The sequence below is a fragment of the Aphelocoma coerulescens genome, chromosome 24 (genome assembly GCF_041296385.1).
Source record: "Aphelocoma coerulescens isolate FSJ_1873_10779 chromosome 24, UR_Acoe_1.0, whole genome shotgun sequence".
In the NCBI taxonomy this organism is placed as follows: domain Eukaryota; kingdom Metazoa; phylum Chordata; class Aves; order Passeriformes; family Corvidae; genus Aphelocoma; species Aphelocoma coerulescens.
In genome coordinates, this window is record NC_091037.1 from 7,042,810 (window position 1) to 7,066,267 (window position 23,458).

General features: G+C 52.5%; 1 protein-coding gene across 6 annotated transcripts; it reads left to right on the top strand.

The window, feature by feature from the left end:
- The first annotated feature begins 282 nt into the window (after positions 1–282).
- Positions 283–22,407, top strand: ST14 (ST14 transmembrane serine protease matriptase). Of its 6 annotated transcripts, none has more exons than XM_068994634.1 (20): positions 283–553; positions 711–904; positions 11,440–11,599; positions 11,820–11,947; positions 12,500–12,570; positions 12,968–13,128; positions 13,568–13,603; positions 13,887–14,124; positions 14,262–14,401; positions 14,828–14,925; positions 15,411–15,520; positions 16,351–16,481; positions 16,739–16,843; positions 17,865–17,972; positions 18,356–18,469; positions 18,652–18,780; positions 19,151–19,337; positions 19,996–20,270; positions 20,583–20,719; positions 21,152–22,407. In XM_068994634.1, the coding sequence occupies exons 2-20, from the start codon at positions 899–901 to the stop codon at positions 21,311–21,313; spliced, it is 2,496 nt and encodes an 831-aa protein (XP_068850735.1). In that variant the 5' UTR covers positions 283–553; positions 711–898; the 3' UTR covers positions 21,314–22,407. The 6 variants fall into 6 exon arrangements, with proteins under 6 accessions (XP_068850735.1, XP_068850734.1, XP_068850736.1 ...); XM_068994633.1 differs by having other exon boundaries at positions 740–904; XM_068994635.1 differs by having other exon boundaries at positions 784–904.
- The last annotated feature ends 1,051 nt before the right edge of the window (positions 22,408–23,458 follow it).

Here is a 23,458-nt window from a genome sequence, read left to right on the forward strand (position 1 = left end):
GGCAACTCACTACACTTTTACAGCTCCCATTCTCCACAGTCAGTAATTATTCCCTTGCATTGCAGATGGGGAGGCTGGATCAGCCCAAGGTGACTGTGCCCATCCCCAGCGGTACCAGCCTTTGCGCTGGGGGCTGCCTGTTCAGCTGGAAAGCACAGCGCTGCTGGATGACGTTTTCCTCTCCTCCCACTGAATCAGCCTTTTATTTACTCTTTGGAATGCAAGGTAACAGGACACCCTGTGAGTTTTATCTCTCTCCCAATCTTTTGTAATGCTTTGGAAGTTGCCGGACCGGATTGAGCGTTTGAGATGGGGTGGTTTCGGGGTTGCCTGGCAGGAATCTGGGTGGGAGGGCACTGTCGGTGAAATTTGAATTTGGGAGTCGCGCTGAGAGCAAAATCCTTGAGCCACACTGCAGGAAGGAACAGCCTTTGTCCCTGACTGAATCCGGCCCGTTGCTGGTGTGGATGGATGGTGCTCCGTTGCTAGAATTCCTGGGAACTGCCTCCACCAGAAGACTTTTCCCCGCAGGCAGCCGACCTTCTTTCCTTATGTAAGCAGTTCTTCCTTTCTTTCGCGTGCATGGCATTCCCAGGGCTGGGAGCTGATGCGGAAGGATCCTGCCTGCCCAGACAGTGTTTGCTGCTCCTGCAGCTGATCCTTGTCTGGGGTTCGAGCTCAGAGCGATTTAGCTCTTGCAACTCGCACAGATTTTGACCAAGTCGGACTTGGTTCTCAGACTTCAGGGCTCTCCTTCCTCCCAAACTTCGGCTCTGCTCTCAGGATGCTGTTGAGGCTACACTGAGACAACGCGAGGAGGAGAACGTGACAGCTTTTATTGGATAAACTGGTCCCAGCGGGAACAAGCAGAGGCTTTGAGGCTGACTGCTGCCATTACATGTGGGTGAGTGCCTTGAACGTCATGCTTTATTGCGTTTTCACAGTGCCTCGGCTGGGCTCAGCATCCTTCAGTCAGACTGGAGGGGCGCATGCAAGTCTCTCACCAAAAAAAAAAGCACGTGGCAGACAGGTTGGGAATTGTTACTGGATGTTTCGGGGCTCTGCAGTGCCCAGGACAGGACCTGCCCCCACCACAGTGACTCGGTAATGGCTGCAGCACAGACACGAAGGAAATCCCTGGGCTCCAGCAACAGAGAAATGGGAATCCTGGTATTGAGGCCTCGAACCAACTACCTCCCAGCTAAATAATATTTACATTTAGCACGTATTTACATTTATTGCTTGGTGGTTTCCCCCACGGTGATTGTGTCCCTTTGTTCAAAGAGGGCTCATGAATTAGTTTGTAAAATGTCAGTGGCTCGAATGGCAGGAAACTGAGCATTCACAGCTCTGTGTCAAACCAGGGGTTGTGGATCTTTGCCTTTTGCCCTCATCATCCATATCCCTGAGCGCCGGTGTTTACCTGGCACCAGCCTGGAGGAGATCAGTAGATGCGCCAAACAGGAAAAATGTGTAGAATGCAGGAGCAGTGGTTCAGCTGGGACCAGCTGCTGTGTACCCAAAATATGCTGTTTCACGGGGGTATTAAGACAGGCTGCAGCCAGGCAGGTAAGGGAGTGGCTGTAAAAACAGCGCTGGGCAGGGCTGGGCATCAGCAGGAGGGCTGAGAGCTCCTGACATCAGCAGCCTGACTAACACGGCACCTTTTCAAGGGAAGTACCTTAAATCCAAGGGTGCTTCCTGCTGTGCAGTGTTCCGCGGTGGGTGGAATTCTGGCAGCTGCTGAGGGGACAGGGAAGGTGGTGGCTGATGTGTTTCTACAAGAACACAGAAGTTATGTCATGTTTTTCACAACAGCAGGATCGGAGACCTCACCCCGTCTCTGTTTTTCCCCCAAAAAAACCACCTGCAAACAGCCTGCAAAACTTCTGCGCCGCAGAAGACAATTTAGAGCAAGGGAAAACAAAGGAGACTCAGCAAGGGATTTCCTGCCTGTGATCACCAACTCGGGTTGCACCAGAACCAGAGTTCTGGGAAATTTTAAATATTCAAGTGTTAAAAAAATTCAGCTTCAGGGCTGGATGCAATTGGTGTAAAAAGGTTTGGATCAGCGGTGGGGTGGCCAGTTCAGCTTTTGATGGGCGTATCACATATTCATATGGATTGTCACATGTAAGATGGAGAAAGGAAGACCCTTTCCATGAAAAATTGAGTTTGATCCAGCTATTTTAAGCCTGACTTGCTCTTGAATGTGAGAAACCTAAATATTGGAGTGTGTGTGTCTAAATCATCTTTTCAAGAAGGGGTAAATGGTGAAGTAAGACTGAATGCAGCTTTCAGTGTAACAAATTCTTTCAAACCTGCATTAGATCCTTCTCGGAACCCAGTCCCTCCTTTCCCTCTCTGTTTAATATTAAACCACACAGCCCCAGGGGCTGTTGCTCTGTGAGCATCCCCCGAGTGCCACATTTGGGTGCACTGCAGTTTCTGCAGCACTGCTGTGTTGTTCACTTTGCATCCGGTCTCTGTTAGCCAAGAGAAAGTTCATTCCTACAGTGCGGTAGCCTGGCTGAGGGCAGCTTTCAGGCTGGGAAAAGGGAATATTTTGCTTCTGAGTGCACCAAATGTTTCTGGGAGCATGGGGCTTGTCCCTGGGGTGAACTACATGTGCATGCTGAGAGTGCCCTCTTTGCAGCGGGGTTTCATAGCATGATAATGTTGTCACCCGAGGAGGGATGAGACCGTGGATACACAAAGCTTTTCCTTAGGAACTGTGCATCTCTGCATGCCAGCCAGCCCTCCTACCGACAGCAAGGTGGCTTCTCTTGGTAAAAGTCAGATTTTTCTGGTTTCATTTCTCAAAGCTTGTGGCTGAAGGGTCCCTTGGATGATGCAGAGCTCATGCGGGGCTTTTGGGCGCAGCTTTTCGGGCACGGTGTTCTCCCTTGTTCCGGTGGAGCAGGAGGGGCGGGAGCCGCAGGTGGGCACGGGAGCGGCCCAGCACCCGCGGGTGTTTCCGGCTGCCCGCACCTGCCCGCAGCACGGGAAGGAGGAGCCGGGCGCGGTGCCCAGGCCCGGGGCGCGGTGCCCAGGCCCGGGGCGCGGTGCCCAGGCCCGGGGCGCGGTGCCCAGGCCCGAGGCGCGGCGCCATGGCGGCCTGAGCCGCGGCACTGCCCGGGCCATGGAGCGCGGCCCCCCGGCCGGCGGGGCCGGCGTGCGCTACAGCGCCCAGCTGCAGGTGAGAGCAGGCCTGGGCCCGGGGAGCTCCCGGAGCTCCTGCCAGCCTTCTGCCGGGCTGCCTCGTCCTCTGCTTGCTCGGGTTCCTTCGAGCCTGGCGGGTTCAAGGCGGTTCTGGATCCTGCGGGAAGGGGGGGTCCCAGCTCACCCGTGGGTAAGGTCAGGAGAACCTGTCTGGGGGACATTTCTGAGCTCAGCAGAGCTGGGGGGAAAAGCCCAAAAACAAAACAGCTTTGGGGAATTGGAAATCTCCACTTGTCTGTGGATCCAGCTTTGGATCCCCTCGGTGTCGGTTGCTCCAGGGGTTTTGGTTTCAGCTTAAGCTGGGGGCACTGGGGTTATGAGTAAAGGTAAACTCTGTGCAGGTGAGCTGTGTACAGAGCCTGGCTCTGGGTTGTTTAGCAACAGATCCAACTAAACCTGTTCAAGCGTCAAAAGGGCCAATTTTAACCGAGGGCTGTGGGGCTTCATTAATTAACCGCTGCATTATGAGTGTGCTCTGAGACCCGAGCAAGCTTCTTGTGTAGATCTTCCTGGCTGAGGGTTGGGCAGGGATGGCTGAGTTTAGGTTGCACCTCCAGAGCCTGTTCTGTGCCACAGAGCTGTTCCAGACACAGGGGTTTGGGTTAAAGCAGGACAGCAGCGTTTCCCACCCCACCTGCAGGCTGTGTGGTGTCTGTCGCCGAGGCCTGACTTTAGTGGTTATTATCTGGCAACAGCAAAGGAGCCGCTGGTTCTGGCACTGATCAAAAAGCTGGCCTGCAGTAAGAAAAGTTTCCCTTGCCTCCAGCCCCTCTGTCTGGTGTGTGCCAGCGGTGGGAGTGGGAAGGAGATGCTCTCACTGAAGTAGTTCAGTTCAAGCTGCTTGTTCCTGGCCAGGTTGAGGTGACACTTGTGTGAGTGACATGGTCTTCCCTGCCTGGCTTGTTCTCCTGGCAGAAAGTAGCTTTGTCTTTGATTTGTCTTTACGCAGGACTGAGGGCTCGAGTGGGTCCCTTCCCTGGTTCTGGATCAGTTTTCCCCCTGTGTCAGTTCAAGAGGGGCTGGTCTGATCCAGAACAGCTTCCCTGAAGACAGTACCTGCCCTCCTGGCAGGAAACAGCCCAAGGAGTTTGTCCCCCGTGGACTGTTGTTGGACTTGGCTCCTTATAAACGTGAAAGTGGAGGAAATGAGTGGTTTTGCAATGTCTTGTGTCTCCTCCTGTACCCGCAGAGGAGCTGCAGCAGTTCTTGGGCTGAGGAGAAGCTGCTGCTCTTCCTTGGAAAGGTGCAGAGTGTTTCCCTGGGGTAGTGGCTGGTGGGTGAGCTGCTGCTCAGGCCAGTTTGGCTGCTGTTGGTGCCAAAAGCAAACAGGGATAAGGAAGACACAATGAGAGAAGGGCTGAGGCCAGACCTTTGCTCAGCAAACGAAAGATCACTCTGTAAAACTCTTGAGGGAGCAGCAAGAGTGTTTTGAGGGCCTGGCTGTGGGGAAGGTATCGGAGCAAAGGTTCTCTCCTTGCTCAGGGTAGAATTTATCGTTTCCATCCAAAGGCCGCCAGGACAGAGTGGGAAATAATGCCCTGCAATATCCAGGCCATGGGCTGGGGCGGGGAGGGAGCAGCTAACAGGGATGGGTTTGGCAGACGGAGACTTTCCTGGTTGGAGGTGCTGGTGTTTTCCTTGCTGTTCGTTTCAAACATTGGAGACTCGTGGTCCACATCCACCTCAGAACTGTAGGAATGAGTGAAATGTCACAAGGATTGTGGAGGTCAAGGTCTGGAGCTCAGCTGCTTTGGTTAAGCTGCTGGAGGCAGTTTTGTTTTCCAGACAGTGCTGTCTGTACCAGGAAAGACATACGAGTGATTTAAATGAGCTGTTTGCATCTGTGGCATGTTTCTTTGCTGCTCTTAGGACATCAGTGTGTTGTAAGGAGGAATTTCATGGCTCATAGCTACACAGAGCAGGGCTGTAGGGTACCTTTATTCCCAACTTCTCCCCAAGAGTTGTTAAGACTTAAGTATAAAATTCTCTGCTACCACAGAAGCATGGTGGCTTTTTCTGAGCTTCTGTGGTGCCGGACAGAGCTGCACCAATCAGCCTGGATAGGGCAGCAAGCCAAGCCTGTGCTATCTCTGCACACATTAACATGAGTTTCTTCTGTAATAAACCTAAAGGAATTTGGTTTCTCATATGACTCAGGGTAGTCACAAGACAATCAAATTCTGTAGAGTGTTAAGCTCATACTTGGTGTGTGAAATAGGTGTGTGTGACCTGTATCTTTCACTATTGCACCTGCCCTCTGTGCCTGGAAGATACACAGTCTGGAGGACTCTGTCCTTCAGCTCTTACCCCATATTCCCTTTTTAGTTTTGGTGTCATCATTTTATAGCTTCATTGCCCTTTAATACAGAACTGAAGATGAAAGATAGTGCACTGGCAAAGTTTCTTCAGTGCTTTGCTGCCCGTGGTGGGGCAACACAGCATGAATACACCTCACGTAAGCTTCGCTCCCATGCGTGCTGTTTCCGTGTATTTCTTATCGAGCGTAAGAAGAGACGTGAGGAGATGATTCTTATCAGATCTTTTTCCAGAGGAGTTGTTGGGGTTTGCAGCAAGAGTTGGTGCAGGAGTTGATTTAAGGGTGGTATAGCTGTACTTGAGCTACTTGGGTGAACTGAGTTGCACATGCTGTTCACATTCGTTTTACCTTTTCTGGTGGGAAACAAGTTTCCCCTCATGCCAGCACCACAAAGCTGGTGTTGGCTTTCAACGTGATCCAGGAATTCTGGATTTGAAAACATTACTTTTCTGGCTCTTTTTGCCACACAAGCCCACCCTGTTGGTCTCCTGAGCTCTGAGCCGGCTTGCTAGCCATGTCCTGAGCTGCTGGATGAGTCGACAGGTTTAATTCCTCTCATTTCTCATGTGGTATTTGTTTTAGTTTTTATTGAACACCACCCGAGGCAGGTGTGGCTGGAAAAGGGGAGGTGGGAATTGCCTCTTGGATACACAGGCTGGGATCTGTAAGGTGTAATTACTCTCAAGAGTCTCTAACTATGTAGTTCAATGACTCTGCTTCATCTCCAACCTCCCCAGGCCTCCTCCAGCCTGGAGTTTTATGGGTTCCTTTTCTTGGTCATGTACATTGGTATCAGACAGTGGCATTTTTTTGCTGTGAGATTTGATTTGGTTGCACACCTGCTCTTATTTGTATGATCTGGGCAGCTTTGGCCTGAGCAGTCCTGTGGCAGACCAGCAGTCTGGAGTTGGGAAAGTCCAGGGAAGTTGGTGAATCTCATGTCTGGTGCTGGACAAACAAATTACCTGGTGGTCATAAGGGACAGGTGAAACTAATGGCCAGGAGCCCAGTTCTTCCGTGGGTCAAGGTCCTGTGAACAGATGCAGACACTGAGGGAGAGATGGAGCAGCTGTTTTGGAGGAGAGGGGAACAGTGAGGGGTTTGGTGCCTGGGACACATCACCATCTTGGTGGGACCGCCAAACAAGGCAGAAACCAGCCTCTGTGGGGGATGCTGATCCCAGAGGGACTCCTGCTTTGCACACATCACGCTACAGAGCCATACTCCATGGCATATCCCAGCCTTTCCATGATCCCCCACTGCAGGAGGATCTCTCTGCTTTCCCGTAAGATCTCCAGTGCAGAACTGGTTCCCACCACCCCCATGTGCCAGCTGCATTTCCTGCTGACAGAGTTAGTCACTTCTGCATCTGGTTTGTCCAGTTGGACAGAGCACAGTTGCTGTCTAAAAATACATCGTGTGGCTTACAGAGGAGCAATGGGAGGTCTGCTTTTCCCAGGACTGAGCTCAGACTCTGCACGGAGGAGCAGGAGCCCTCCAAGCACTCCATAAATCCATCTGTGTGCACTTCTTTTCCAAGTTTCCTTGTGCAGTCCATACTCCAGGGAAAACTGAGGCATGGAAGAACTGGGGCAGTGCCTGTCTGAACCTTTCCCTGGATTGATTTTGCTGCCACAGCTGATGCTGTGACCAGATCCATCAGACCCTGCTTGGGGAGCCTGGCCGTACCGGCAAGGACTGAGTGAGGAGGAGCAGGAGGAAGTAACTGCTCCAGTGACTAAGTCAGAGAGAATATCAAGGGAGGTTTTCTGTTAATAATGTTTATTGGAGCAGTTTCCTCGAGAAGAGACAGTCAGACCTTGAGTCACTTTGGGCTAGAGACGGTTTCTGGAGGAGCCATGGACAAGGTGAGAGTAGGACGTGTTCAGCTCCGCTCTGGTTTACAGCTGCCGCCGTTCAGAGCACACAAGGGAAATGTGCTGCAGCCATCAGCTAAAGGAGATCAACATTGCAGTTGTCTTTTTCTTGATTTAACTGTGATCTTTGAGCCTGTCTTGCATGTGATTTCATCTGGTTTTCGTCTAGCTCAGAGGATGGTGACGGTGTTTTTCCTCCCAAGTGTTGAGGGTGAAGGGGATATGGAGCACAGGAAGTGAGAGGGGCAGAGGCTGAGCTGCACTCGTGGGGCACAGGCAAGTCTGTTCCTAAGGTCAGACGGGTGTTTTTTGTGCTGAGTGTGGGCAGGGAGGTTTCAGCCTCGTAGAGTTTAGGACACGGGGCCTCATCTGAGACCTTCCTCACGGCCTGATTCATCATTCCAGCAGTGCTTGGGGGATACTTCAGATCCTTCACTGGGTATTGGGAAGAGAGTTTGCAGGAATGGCTGTTGCTTACTCAGGCTGTGATGGATGAGGGCTCTCAACATAAGTGTCTGTGTTGGCTGAGGAACATAATGGCATCCATAAGGTATGGGAATGGGAGAGGACAAGATCTGGAATACAACACAGAGGGCGGGGAGGGAGGGAAACCTCTTTGGATCATGTCTGCTATCTGCCTGTAGTCACAGGGTAACTTCTGGCAAATAACAGTGTCAGTGGCTGCTTGTGCACCTTGTACAGGAGGAAAAACAAAAGTAACCTTCCCAGAAGTCCCTGCACTCCTGTCATTTCTCCTGTGTTGCTGCTGGCTCAGCTTTGGAGCAAGAACAAACTTGTGGAAGGTATCTTTTCAGCTTTATACCAGCTAGCGCTTGTATTTCAATGCCTTAGAAAGCCTCGAGCAGCCTAGAGAAGCAGCACGGGTGATCTAGTACTTTAGTAGCTCTAACACAAACTGACAAAGGCATGGTGTAAACTCTTAAAGGTTTAACATTTTTCATCCTTTTTTTTCCAAGAAAAGCAGAGAAATTGCCTAAAGAAAGATGAGATGGTGAGTTTTCCTGCCTAATTTCCTTGCTCCCAGGAGCAGTTCGTGTGCCTGTTTGTGCTGGAGGCAGAGGGGAGCTCTGTTTGCCTTCTGATTTAATCACAGTGATGATCTTCTCCCTGGAAGAGTTATCTCTCTGCAAAGACACAATCTGTAGCTCAAAGGGGATGTCACAGTGCATCAGCCACACTGTTGTGCAGTGTTCTACAGCAGGAGCTCCTGCTTGCTGCTGAGCCTTATTTTTTTCTGGCAGTTTGGTGTAAACTGAAGCATAGGAATTCTATAGAGGGCTGAAGGTCCCCTCAGCTGAAGGTTTTCTTATGGAAAATTGGTTTTCTTTGCAGTTCTTCCTTGCTGGCTCCAGGAAGTCTGGAGAAACTGATGGATCATTTAACCCCCAAGACTGTCTTCTTGCCACAGGCTCCCACAGATGTTAATAGAGAATTAAATACTTTGCTTTCTGCCAACAGCAGCAATGTCTTGGAAGTCCTGAGAAGGCTCAGCATTGTGAGCAGCACTGTGGAGGGAGAGAGGATGTGTTTGCAAGTTTTGTGGCTGGTTTCTTCTCTTTACCAGGTTTGGGAGGGTTTATTACGTGATTGGAAAACTGGTGGGAGCCAGATGGATGTTTGGAAGGCAGTGAGTCAAACTCCAGGTAGTCTTGACTTTGCAGAGTTTCTTGATTTAGGATGTCTCTATGTATTGAAGCTTTATTTTCTGTGTCGTCTGTTTCAAAGTTTCCTTGGGTTATATTTTCAAGCTTTTCCTCTATGATCAGAAGCCAAACAGGATTCAGAGCATTCCCCATGGGATTGTCCTCTGCAGCCCTGCTAGGTCTGTTTATTTTGGAGGTGGCTGGATTTTGGGCATGGAAACAGTTCTTTCTGCCTAGCCTTAGCCAGTAAAACTCAAAAATGAACGAAGTCCCCTTCCCTGAACTGCCAAATGATAACCTGGGAGGATTCTGAGAGCAGCTGGTGTGAAAACTGGTGGGTTGCTCTGGTCTTGGTAGTCTTCTGGTGTTTGCAGAGCATTAAACTTAGAGTCCTTGACAAAAACTCGGAGTAAGGTGCTTGCCACTTCCCTTTCTGTTGTGAAGTGCTCCGGGCAAATACCGCAAGGAGGAGAGGCTGCGGTGGGGTGTGGAGGGTGGGAGGACAGCACGGGCATTGGGTGAAGAAAAGGGCAAAAGAAGTGGGGGAATGGTTCAAGTGGGAGCTGGGCTTTCCTGCCAGGAAAGGCTGAGGAGAGATAAGATGAAGCACCTACTGGAAGTGCAATGAGGAAATGCAGTGAGAATGGCTCATTCCTTATGTCTGCACAGCAGGCTCAGAGGTGCCTCTGTTAGCAGGATCCCCTCTGCTAGTTGTTTTTCATAGAATCCCAGAGTGGTTTGGGTTGGAAGGGACCTTAAAGCTCATCCAGTCCCACCCCTGCCATTGGCAGGGACACCTTCCACTGTCCCAGGCTGCTCCAAGCCCCAATGTCCAGCCTGGCCTTGGACACTGCCAAGGATGGGGCAGCCACAGCTTCTTTGGACAACCTGTGCCCAGGCCTCCCCACCCTCGCAGGGAAGAATTTCTTTCCAGTATCCCATCTAACCCTGCTATCTTTCATTTCAAAGCCATTCCCCAGTGTCCTGCCAAGCCATATCCCCCTTGTCCATATTTTTCCTGACTTGTAGGGGCTTGTGGCATTTGCATCAAATTAACCTGAGCTGTTGGAGTAGGTTTGTGTGAGCCCTGGGCTGAGAGAGGACAAGCAGAGTCTGACCCTGTGTTTGTGGGGACAGCGTTCCCCTTCTGGAGCACGGGGCACGTGGAAATGCTGCGGACTTGTGCAAGTCGGCACTTTGAGCCGTGGTGGCCGTGCTATCATCCAGAGCCCAGGGAGCTGCTGTGTGCCTGCTAAGGAGAAAATGGGAAGGTGGTGAGCAGAAAGGTGAGGGATCCTCCTGTTCTGGGCCTTTGCAGCAGGCACAGAGCCCTTCCTGCCCAAGGGAGGCACAGATCGGAAGCAGAAGATGTGGTGAGCTCTGCCCACACCACTGCCAGTGCTGGCAGAAGAGGAAGTGCCGGGGTAGATGCAGATCCGGGCCCCCACATTGTCCAGCCAGTACCAAGAATGCTGTGTGGGATCCTCTGAAAACATCTGGGTCTGCAGCTGTTCCAATCCCCCCGGGCCAAAGGTGCAGATACATGAGCAGGGCAAGGATGGAGGAACGCAACAGAAGGTGGGAGAAAGTGAAACCCTGGGGCACCAATGGTTTTACAGCTGATACAGAGCTCGATGCTTCAACAGATTTTCCACTTCCTCACCCAGCCCATTATGGGGTGGTGATGACAGTGAGAGCTGTGTCATTCCTCGTTCCTTTTGGATCTGTTCTTCCACGTCTTGTCCCAAGAGCATGGCTGTTCGTGGGCTGTGGGGATGTCTTGTGTGTTCATCTTAGTTTTTTGGTTTATTTCTTTTAATGGGTGTTTGTGCTGGATGGGCAATTCCAAGCAGAAACAAAGGAGTGCTCGTGGCCCAGGAGGCATGACAGAGAGTTGTGAAAATGTAAAGGGAGGAAGCAGCTTGATCTCTTCTTTTAGAGAAATGCTATTTATAGCATGCTGTGCCCTGCGACCTGTGGGTGACACACCTGCACACAGCGAGCGCTTTGTGGGGCTGAATTTTTCTCTGCAGTTTCATCTGCTGAGGCAGATCGTGGAGCTTTGTGGGCTTGTGACCTGCCATGGTCACGAGAGGGTGTGTGGACTTGCCCCTGAGTTTGCTTGAGCTTGTGACCTTCTATTAGGCCCAAAAAGGAATTAGGTGTGTGCAGAAAAGCAAAGAAGAAGCCTTCAGGGTTTGTCCTGCCGTGGCTGTGGAGCTGCCGACGCTGAGGTTTGCCCTCAGTGCTGCCGCATTCTTTGTCCCCAAACCTGCTTCAGGCTGCTCTGTGGCTGGACCTCCACAAGCCAGGCTTTGGGAACAGCCTTCCCACTGTCCTGCCTTCCCTCCTCTCCCAGGACATGAACAACCTGGACGAAGGGGTGGAGTTCCTCCCTGCCATGAACTCCAAGAAGATGGAGAAGCGCGGCCCAAAGCGGCAGGTGGTCGTCATCGTCCTGATCATTGTTTTTCTGCTTGTCTCCCTCACCACTGGCCTCCTGTTTTGGCACTTCAAATGTGAGTGTGATGTCTGGTGGGTGGTGACATGTAGGGGGACACCCTGGGAACGCATCCATCCACATGGAAAAGCTTGTTAACTGGCATTGCTCACATGTGCCCTCTCAAGCTCTGTAGACACCATTTCCACCCCCCTGCCCTGATTGCTGTCACTGGGGATCCGCTGTGACACGGTCCCAGCCCTGACTGCCCTTCCTGACCCTGAACTGTTGCCTTCCAGACAGGAACACACCCGTCCAGAAGGTTTTCAATGGCCACTTGCGGGTTCTGAACTGGGAATTCCTGGATGCCTATGAGAACTCCAGCTCTCCAGAGTTCAGTATGCTGGCCAAGAAGGTGAAGAGCACGGTAAGAGGTTTCTTGCCTCCCTCCTTCTGCAAGCAAAGGATTTTCCTCTTGCCCGATGGCCATGGGGATATGTCATGTAAGATTCCTTGGAGCTTTCCCTGCTCACTGTGACACACTGGCTGGGAGCAGGGACCTTCCTTGGAGCTGGATCTTGACATCCCAGCTCCAGCCCAGTGCCACGGCATCTGCCTGTGCCATAGGAGCTGCCAGGGCACATCCCAGGATCGCTGGATGAGTCAGGGCCAGGAACTGAGGCAGAAGGGTGTCTGAAGGAGGCTGAAGCTGTGGCTGGTCTTGCCTCTTCCCTCAGACTTGGGGATTCACTTCCCCCAGGGAACAGTGGGGCAAGCTGAGTCAGAGCAGGCTGTGATGGGCAGCTCTGGGCTCTTCTGGGGCTCTCAACTCTCCTTCCTTTCTTTGGCTCTGCAGATTCCTGCACCCAGGGATGCCAGGTATGTGCCCTGGTTTTCCTTAGTAGACTTGAAGCTCTGTCTGTCTTTAGCCTTTTCCTCACTTCTAGATGTGATGAACACTCCTTTTTAACCCTTTCAGGTGGAGGAGATCTACAGCAATCACGCTGATATTGGTCCTTACCACAAAGAGACAGTGATCACTGCCTTCAGGTGAGTGTCAGGCACTGTCTGAGCCCCATCTGGGACGCCGGGATATCACACAGCCATTTACCCTCATTCCTGGGATGCTGGGATGGAAGCACCCCAGTAGTCACCCTGAGTGACACAGGTGAGCAGTAAAAAGTCACCTGAAAATGCGTTTTGTTTTCTGCCAGATGTCTTGGGAAGCAATGTGTGGTGCAGTGAACTGCAGTGGGTGGTGCCTGGCAGCATTGAGAGGGACTCCCTGGGCTGGCAGGGGCCTTTGCTGCTTGCTTAACTTGTCATTGAAACTCCCCCATGGCCAGGCTCTAAAAATGGCTCATCAAGTAGTCTGGCCCCTTCTTCTAGTGGTATGAGTCCTCCCACATCTGTCCTTGCCCTCACACCACAATTGCCCTTCCCACAGCGAAGGCAGTGTCATTGCCTACTACTGGTCAGAATTCCTGGTGCCCAAGTACCGGGAGGAGAGCCTGGACAGGGCGATGGCTGACAAGCAGAGCCTGGTGCAGAGGTGGAACCCCCGCCTGAGAAACCCCATGCTGAAGGTGGAGTCGGTCATCGCTTTCCGTGAGTTTTGGCTCCGCTGTCCCTGGGCCTCTGTGTGGGACTGGGTGGGATATTTCTCTGGAGGGAGAAGGTGCTGGTCACAGCCCTCCCTTGGGAAAGCCAGCCCTGAGGGTGGTGTAAGGACCTGGATGTCACGGCACAGCTTAAGGGGATGTACAGCCTGAAGGAGGCTGCATGGACCTGCTCCTCTCTGCTGGAACGCTTTGTGCTCTCCTCTGAGCCCAGGGAAGAGGGACAGGGATGAGGTCTCTCTCTGCAGAGGAAGAGTTTGATCCCTCAGTTCCCAGAGGCCTGGCAGGAGCAGCCTCCCCTGCAAGTTTGCAGGGAGAGACTCCACAAGCAAGGCCAGATCAATGACAGTCCAAGGGACAACCTCGGCTTTGTGCCCAGGGGCTTTCCGTAGCCCAAAGGGTGATGCCAGCTCTGTTTTCTCCTGCAGCTGTGGACCCCAGCATAGCTCACTCTGCCCGGGACCGTAAGTACAGTTCTTCTTCCATCTCAGTGGCCTCTTTAGGGTGGTGTTTCTCTTGCAGGATGGGGAAGGGTCTGGAGAGAGGTGCTCTGCATGCAAGGCAGACCCCAGTGCGCTCCTTGGAGCTGGTTTGGGGTTGGACAGACTGTGACACAGGCCTTGCTGTTATCCAGGAAGAGCCATCTGCCCTGGGATAGCCTGCAGGAATTATTCTCTGCATCCCAGGGAAAGACAAGACAAGGCAAGGCTTGTTTGCCTTGTTAACTGTTCCCTACTCTCCGGGCAGACAGCTGCATGTTCTCCCTCCACGCCAAGGAAGGGGAGGTCACCAGTTTCACCACGCCGGGCTTCCCCAACAGCCCGTACCCCAACAATGCCCTCTGCTACTGGGCATTGAGGGCAAATGCCAGCTCCAGCATCAGCCTCACCTTCAAGACCCTGGAGCTGGAGCCATGCAGAGATGACAGTGACTACATCAAGGTGTACGACTCTCTCAGCCCCGTGGAGCCCCACGCCTTGGTTAGGTGGGTGTTCCTGTACGGCACCAAGTCCAGGGTGATCCTTAGAGATGTCCTGCTCCTGTCCCTGCTCAGAGCTGAGCTGTGCTGCTTGAGGCTCCCTGTGCAGCAGTGCCTCATGGATTCTGTCCTTTGCTTCCTAGGCTTTGTGGGAATTATGCCCCATCCTACAACCTGACCTTCCTGTCCTCCCAGAACGTCATGCTAGTCACGTTGGTTACCAACAAGGAGGGGCGATTCCCTGGCTTTAAGGCTGAGTTCTTCCAGCTCCCGAAGATGAAAGGTGAGCAGAGGCCTTGGCCTGTTTCCCCACCTCTTCCTGCCATGGGCAGCTGAACAGGGAGGTGCCTGTGGCTGAGGTCAGTTTGTCAGGGATGTTTCCAGGGCTGGAGCACCTGGAAGCAGGTCACCTCTTGGCGCTTGCCTTGCCTATGGTGTTCTTGGCTGCTGTCATGATGTCCCCTGAGGAGGCCAAAATAAGAATTGTGTTGAATTAGACATGCAGATTGATGTGTACAGGAAGCACCTAATTGATCTCCTGGGTTCTCTCAAGCCTTGGAGCAGAGCTGCTCTCTCCAGAGAGTGACTTAACCTTGTCAGAGACTGTTGCCTCTGCCTCCCTTCCTGCCTTGGATGACAGCCAGCTGAGGCTAGGAAAAACCACATCTAAATCTCTAACCTGTTACTTTACCTTCCTGCTTCTGTTTAGCCTGCGGTGGCACCCTGAAGGGAGACAGTGGCACCTTCACAACTCCCTATTACCCGGCACACTATCCCCCAGGCACGGACTGTGTCTGGTACATTGAGGTGAGATGGGCCCTCTCTTTCCCTTAATAAGTCTGTCAAATGACCCTGATCATGCAGGACATGGTGCAAGGGAGCTCGTAGCAGCTGGGGCCCAGAGGCTCCCAGTCTGGCATGACTGAGGGAGCCTTTAGGAGCTGGGGGCAAAGGAAGAAGAGGTTGAGACAGGCCTGAACCCCACAGGAGCCCATGAAGAATCCTGTAACTTCACACTAGAAGGATGAGAGTGTGGGCTTTGGGACAGGCCCGTTACTGGCTGGTGACCAGAGGTCTGGCTTCTACCCCTCTGTGTGCCTGTTCCACTGGCGATTCTGGGGCCAGGGTGACTCAGTGACTTTTATGAAGCTGTTTCTTTTCCTGCTGGAAAACTGATCTCCCCTTTTCAGATATGTTCTGTCCTCCCACCGAGCACAACCCTCTTCCTGTGAAACTATTCCCTTTTCCTTGCTCCAGAAAACAACATCCCACTACTCTGCTTCCTTTCACAGGTTCCCTCTATAAAAAATGTGAAGGTGCGTTTCAATATGTTCTTTGTGCTGGAGCCCGGGATCCCAGTCAGCTCCTGCACCAAGGACTATGTGCAGATCAACGGCACGAGGTGAGGGTTGTGTGGCTGAACCCATGGGGTTTTGTTTAGTTACACAGAACCTTGTGCTTTCCTTAATCTGCTGTGGGAACAAGTGTGCTGGTGCTGTCAGGGCTGGGAGGAGGCAGGAGGGTGCCCAGGACTGCCCCATGCTTGGTTCTGGGGATAAGACCCTGGGTTTGTGGTGTGCTGTAGCTGACCCCTCCCAAATGCTGTGGAGCATCACAGCACACAGCTCATGTGTGGGAAGGCAGGAACATCTGGGGTGGGTTTGCTTGAATGAGCAGATCTCCATTCTCGGGGCACTCGTATCCTGTGATGCATTTCCTGATGCGTTCCCCAGCTTGATACGAGCTGGGCCAGACAGAAAACTTGGTACCTCACAGACAGGTGATTAATTTTATTTCACAATGTTTTGGGCAGGGGAGCTGACCCTGCCTCAGAGAGAGGGTTTCAAAGTCAGTACCTGCCTCTGCAGCCCTGAGTTCCTGCAGTGCTGTTCATGATCATGTACATGATCCCACCTGCCCATGATGAGATGGGATCCTGCATGAATCCAGTGTATCAGAGATCAGACACATCATGGGGCACGCAGGGATGTGGAAGAACTTGGTCACAGTCATTCCTAAGGTCACAAATTGGTGTTTGCAACTGGCCCAAACCTTCTGCCAGCAGCAGCAGAATTTGGACCCTGAGGTCCAGCAGCCTGTGCTGGGATCAGACCTGCTTCCTGCTCTCCTGCCCCCTCAGCTCCTGGGGTGTGGAGGGAGGTCAGGGATAGAAGGAGCTTTTCTTGTTGCTGACTTACAGCCCTTCAACTCCCCTTTGCTCTCTCCCTGCAGGTACTGTGGGGAGCGCTCCCAGTTTGTGGTGGCCAGTACCACCAACAAAATCGAGGTCCGGTTCCACTCGGACCAGTCCTACACAGACACGGGCTTCTCTGCAGAGTTCCTGTCCTATGACTCTAGTGACCGTGAGTTGAAACCCTGGGGCTGGGGTGGGGAAAGTGATTTCCCTGAGATCTGGAGCTCTCCCTCCTCTGTGCTTACACTGCCCTGTAAACCAGGAAGCACCTTTTCCAGGGGGATAGCAGCATGTCTTGCTTCCCTGCAAACCTCCTGGTCTTCCTGCTGTGTTCTGCTGTAAGCAGGCATAGGGAACTCTGCAGAAGGGATGTAAAGGGGACACCAGGAGGCCTCATGTGTGGTTTTGTCCCTTTCCCTCCCTCAGCCTGCCCTGGCAAGTTCACTTGCAATACCGGCCGCTGCATCGACAGGAGCATGCGCTGCGACGGGTGGCTGGACTGCGTGGACGGCAGCGATGAGAGGTCCTGCAGTAAGTCCAGCCTTGGTTTCCCTTTGGCACAGTGTGGGAAAGGCCATGTTGCCCCAGGGTGGCTGGGCTTGTTCTGGGTAATGTGACTGAGTGCTGTCTGGAACCAGCGCTGCCGCCTTCCTCCAGGCTGGAGTGAGACTCGGTGCGCAATCAATTTGGGATCCCTTCTCAGCATAGGAGCTGTGGATTCCTGCTAATCCAGCCCTCTCCCAGTGGCATCGCCCTCCCTTTCCAGTTCCTCCCAGCTGGGAATGTGTTCTTCTGTGTAATCCTGCTGGTTGTGGCTTTGGCTGAGCTGGGTGGTGTGGAGGGACACATTTTGTTACCCAACTGGGCAGGCTTTGCAGAGCTCATCTGGAAAACCCGTGGGACACACGGGAGTTGTTTCTTTGTGCAACAAGTTTTCCTCTTGGATTAGCAGAGCTGTCCTATAGTTAATGTTACTGTCCAGGCTCTGCAGTTTATTAGAGAGGACGGGATCCCCTGGTTTGGGATCTTGTTCCTGGGGGAGGAGCAGTTTTCTCGGGAAGAGTGTGCTGCTGGCCCATGATGCTGGTTTCTCAGGTGCTTTCCTACTGCTTGCAGCAATGGCTTAGCTTCAGTATTGCCTCTGGCTGTCCTGCTGTTGTGATGTCAGCTTCAGCCTCCGCTGCCTCAGACATGACAGCTCCAAATGGCTTTGTTCTCCAGAAAAGTGGAAATACTGTGGATGTACTGAGTGTGTCACGTATTTATGTACACATGCACAGTCCTGAGCTGATTGCTGGGGTTCCCATGCCATGGTGGATGGGTTGCTGGTGACTCCACAGGTGCCTTTGCAGGCCTCTCCCCTAATTTCTAGCATTGGAACAGCCTGCCCAGGGGAATCACCATCCCCGGAGGTGTCCAAGGAATGACTGGACATGGCACACAGTGCTCTGGCCTGGTTGACAAGGTGGTGATTGGTCTCAGGTTGGACTCAATGGTCTTAGAGGTCTTCTCTAACCTAAATGATCCTGTGGTTCTTACTCTGCTCTTCCAGGCTGTACCGAGCAGCAGTTCAGGTGCCAGAATGGCTGGTGCAAGCCCAAGTTCTGGGTCTGTGACAACGTGAATGACTGTGGTGACAACAGCGATGAGCTGCAGTGCAGTGAGTGACTCACCCCACAGGCACAAAGGGCTGAGGGCTCGAGCAGGCGCATGGGGGGACGATGGAGGCTCGTGGGATGGAGGGAAGCAAGTGCTGTGCTGGAAATGAGCAGGCAAAAAAACCCAGGCATGGCAAGGGCTCACCTGGTTGCAGCTTCCTTGAGCCCTGAATGAGAGCTCAGAGGAAAGAAGGATGAGCAGAGGTGTAGGAAAAGAAAGGGCTGAGTAACTGAGTGGTGGTGTGCAGTTTGGAGAAGAAGAGATTGGAGACACAGGATGCTGGAGCTGGAGAGACTTTACTTGGGGAGGGGAACTGGGCACAGCCAGGTGCTGAGGGGCTGCAGGATTTGTGCCCAGCCCTCAGGAGCTGCTCTCTGTCCCCAGGCTGTGCAGCAGACAGCTTCAAGTGTGACAACGGGAAGTGTGTCCCCAACACACAGAAATGTGACGGCAACGACGACTGTGGGGACGGGAGCGACGAGGGCAGCTGCAGCAGAGGTGAGGGTGGGCTGCAGGGTGACTGCCATCAAACGCAGCCTCTGATGGATTTCCTGGGGGTGGGCACCCTCGTGTGTGTGTTTGCCTGGCGTGGCAATGCCCTGGGGGTGGGTGGAAGAGGTGAAGGTGACGTGACCTCCCCAGAACCGGGGCTAACCCCTGTGCCTCCATCCTTCCTCCAGCAGGTCAGACCACAGTCCCCTGCAAGAACTACACGTACAAGTGCCGCAGTGGACACTGCATCAGCAAACAGAACCCCGAGTGCGACGGGGAGCAGGACTGTGAGGACCACTCTGACGAGGACAACTGCAGTGAGTGCCTGAGGAATAGGGGGGGTATCTGGGCTGGGCCTCTCAGGGAAACACCCTAATGTGGCAGAGAGAGCCCCTGGGTGTTTTTTGCAGGAGCTTGATCTGAAAATATCCAAGCCATGTTCTTTAGCAGCCTGTGGAGTGTCTGTGTTTTTCAGGAGGGCTTAGATGGGTAATACAGGGGTTTATCTCCCCTTTACAGAGTTGGCCAGTAAATGTTGTAGCTAATTTAGCATCTGTGCAGAGAGCATCAGCCCTTCCTGACACACGTAACAGGGCACTTGTGCTGTCAGATGTCCCAGAGGAACAGAGGGGAGGCATGGGATGGGAAGAGGAGAAACCAATCACCCCTTCTCCTTCTCTGCCCTAGACTGTGGGCTGCGCTCTTACGTCAGGAAGTCACGGATTGTCGGTGGGCAGAACTCGGACGTGGGAGAGTGGCCGTGGCAGGTCAGCCTGCACGTCAAGGGCCAGGGCCACATCTGTGGGGCCTCACTGGTGTCGGCGAGCTGGCTGGTGTCAGCGGCACACTGCTTCCTGCCACTGCAAGGCATCAGGTACCGGCCTTACATCCCTGTGCTTCCAGGCATTTCACAGAATCACAGAATAAGCTGAGTTGGAAGCAACCCTCAAGGATCATTGAATCCAGCTCCTGGCTCTGCACAGCACCATCCCCAAGAGTCACACCGTGTGCCTGAGAGTACTGTCCAAATGCTTCTTGAGCTCAGTCAGGCTTGGTGCTGTGACCACTGCCCTGGGGAGTCTGTTCCAGTACCTGACCACCCTATGGGGAAAAGAGCTTTTTCCTGATATCCATCTTAAACTTCCCCTGACACAACTTCAGTCTATTCCCTCTGGTCCTGTCACTGGGCACCACAGAACAGGTATCAGAGTCTGCCCCTCCTCTTTCCCTCACAAGGAAGTTGTAACTGCAGTGAGGACTCCCCTCAGTCTCCTCTTCTCCAGGCTGAACAGACCAAGTGCCCTCAGCTGCTCCTTACACATCTTCCCCTCAAGGCCCTTCACCATCTTCACTGCCTTCCTTTGGAAGCTCTCTAATAGTTTAATGTTATTTTTATGTTGTGGCAACCAAAACCACACACAATATTCCAACACCAACTCTTGAGAGGCATTCCTCAAGGAAACTGTTTAAGGTAGTGAGCGGTGCTGTCTCTGAAATGGGGTCTCACCCTGTGTTTCATGTCCCCCATGCAGGTACTCAGACCCCAGCCTGTGGACAGCCTACCTGGGTCTGACCGACCAGGGTGACCTCAGCAGCCCCAATGTGCAAGCCTGCAAAATCAAGCGCATAATCTCCCACCCCTTCTTCAATGACTACACCTATGACTACGACATCGCTGTGCTGGAGCTGCAGAGCCCCGTCACCTTCACGGCTGTCGTCCAGCCCATCTGCCTGCCTGATGCCACCCACAACTTCCCCGTGGGCAAGGACCTGTGGGTGACCGGATGGGGAGCGACTGCGGAAGGAGGTGAGTGCTGCCATGTGATTTGGGGCTGCATTGATGTATTTTACACAGGTTGCCCAGAGAGGCTGTAGCTGCCACATCCCTGGAAGCATTCCAGGCCATGCTGGACAAGGCTTGGAGCAGCCTGGTCTAGTGGAACGTGTCCCTACCCAGTGGGTAGGGTGGTGGAACAAGACAGGCTTTCTTCTTCTTCTCTTCGAATCCAAACCACTCTGGAATTCTACAAGCCTATAATTTCTATGTTTCTTGAGGGGAAAAACAGGGGGCTGCTTAAAAATGTGTATTTTTACTTAAGCTGCTCCTCCATCTTGGCAGGCTCGGGAGCCTCCATCCTGCAGAAGGCAGAGATCCGGCTCATCAACCAGACCGTGTGTAACCAGCTCCTGACGGACCAGCTGACACCACGCATGATGTGCGTGGGGATCCTGACCGGCGGCGTGGACGCCTGCCAGGTAAGGCAGCCATCTGGGTTTAGTGCTGGTTATTGGTTATTAGGCAGGGAGACAGGCCTTTGCTCATTCTGGCACTTCCACTTACATTTACATTTTTAACATAAAACAAATCTATGGGAATCCTCCTGGATTCAGACAATGGACAGATTACAATTGGCACCAGCAGCAAGTTGTGTTGATGCATGACTTAGACTCAAAAACTACAGCCCAAAACCACAGGACTTAGACTCCATCTCACCAGGTAGGACATACAACCCCACTCCAGCTTCTGGCTGCTATTCAGAGCCTTAGTTAGCAAGCCAGGCTGCTTGACTGGTATTTTATAACTTTGTTCTGGCACTGTGGCTCTTATTGCCATACTTAAATATTTGTTTCAGGGAATGGCCATGTTGTATGGGGTTGGTGCTTATGTTCCTGTGTGGTTCTGTGCAGGGAGACTCTGGAGGGCCCCTGGTCAGTGTGGAGCCCAGCAGTCGGATGTTCCTGGCTGGCGTGGTGAGCTGGGGCGATGGCTGTGCCCAGAGGAACAAACCCGGGGTGTACAGCCGGCTCACGAGCCTGCGAGACTGGATCCAAGAGCACACAGGCCTCTAGGGATGGATCCCTGCCTGGACACATCTTGGACAGCGCTGGCTGGAGACACTTGGCAGTGCCAGCCATGCACAGCCTCTACTGTGAACTTCAACCCTCCCTCTACCTCGCTGCGAGCACCTGGGACTCCATGTGCAGCCAGAGCTGATGGTTTGGTTTAGCCCTTAGTCTTAGAAACCCATGTTTGGAGAAGTTTCCCGTGGTGGGTAAGCTAGTGCTGCTCCCATGAACAACTTGAATGAGCCATCATTCAAGATTACATCTAGAAATAAACTTTAAAAAAAAATCAAATTAAAAAAAGACAAACACTTTGTGTTTAGAGGCAAACTTCATTTGGACAGGTTCAAAAACAAGGTTTCAGCATATATTCTAAGTTGTGCATTTGTTTTCAGACAGCCGTCCATAACCCTTTCTCTGGTGTTCCACCACAGGGGGGTTGAAGGGAGGTCTTACCATAGTTTTGAGGGGATTCCCTTTGGGATCCCTCCCTTGTCCCACACCATGGTCTCCTCCTTCTGTCCTCTGTCCAGCTCTGCTTCTGGCATGGCCAAGTCCAGGGCTGGGGGCCTGAAAGAGAGATGTTGGGCTGAAACACCATTACTGCCCCCGAGGGAAGCCACGGGCAGAGCTCAGCTGCCATCGCTCACCCCAAAGAAAGCCATGGGCAGGGCTCAAACACCATCACTCACCGTGAGGGAAGCCACAGGCAGAGCTGCTGGCACACATGGAGATCCAGAGCCATTGGTGTCACCACACTGTGCCTTAACATCACACTTAGCTGAGCTGATGCAGCTTCTGCTGAGCCCCAGGTGCCTGGAGTTGCTGTGAAGAGCACAAGGGCTGCACTGAATCCTTCCTGGAGTGCTCCCCACAAGGACAACATCAGTCAGCTGTGCACACCAGCCTTACACCTATCTTACTTTTGTAAAGAAAAATGTGACTTGTGAATGTGCTGATTTTCTTCCTTTCTCCTTTGTAGCCTCTTCCTGCCCCAGCAAGCACACTCCAGCTGAGTTAGTCCATTCCTCACCTGTAAATACATTGTTTTGTAAAACTCTCAGAACTGAGATGCTGCAATAAACTGGGATATTTTCTAATACTGTGGCTCTGTGGTTCTTCCTGAGCTTCTGTGCAAGTGTCCCTGAGACAGAAACCTGCAGCACAGACCCCCAGTGGTGACAGGAAGGGTGATGGAGGTGAGACAAGCAGCACCACTCCTTACTGCAAAGAACACCCACTTTATTAAACAGCAACTAAGAACAGGTACTGAGCTAAGCTCGGGAACCCCAACAGCAAGGCGGAGTCGAAGCAGCGCGTGTGCAATGCTGGGTGCTCTCCCTCACCAGTGCAAAAGGGGAGAGGACCAGGTGCTGAGCCCCAAATCAGTCTTTATACCTGGTCCTTTAAGTCTACTGGTCTGTTTGGATCCTTCACACTATTGACTCGTTTCTCCTGCTGTCATTGGTCCATTTCAAGGATGCCTTTTTCACCAGTCATTTTCCGAGAACCTCCACCGATGGGTTCGTGCTACGTCCAATCCACATTCTTGGTGACATCACTCTTATCTGTTGGAACAATCTGGAAAGTTCCCCTTTCCCCATGCTATTGAGGGCACCACCCGATGGTTACATGCAGGTATTACACCCAGGGCACTGTCCACAACGTAATCTAACAAGATAATTAACACAGAAAACATCAACCAACCCAACTCCTGCCATTAACATATTTACCAACTTAATTATAGAACACTGAAACTCATTTATAATACTAAGGGGGAAGCTGAGCCTGTCTCAGTAAAACGCTTCACTACTGCCATGCACAGCAGCTCCACTGTGGTGGAGAAACACTCAGAGTCTAGGGAGAAATCCTCACAAAAAACAGCTGTAAGGGCTCACAGGAGCATGGTCTCTGCCTCAGCCCTCTTTGGAGCGTTCAGGAACGTTCTGAGATCTGTGCTTATGCAATGCTACAACAACACAAAAAGAAGCATTTACTGTGGTCATTCTCTTGTGTGGAATCTGTGGGGCCTGCTGGACAAGGAATGAAGGGAGTCCTATGGTGGGACAAGTCCTAGGCTCCTTTCTAGGTTATGATGTCCAAAAAAGCTTCCCCCAGGATGCTCTGTTGTGTTATGTAAATGTACCCCAG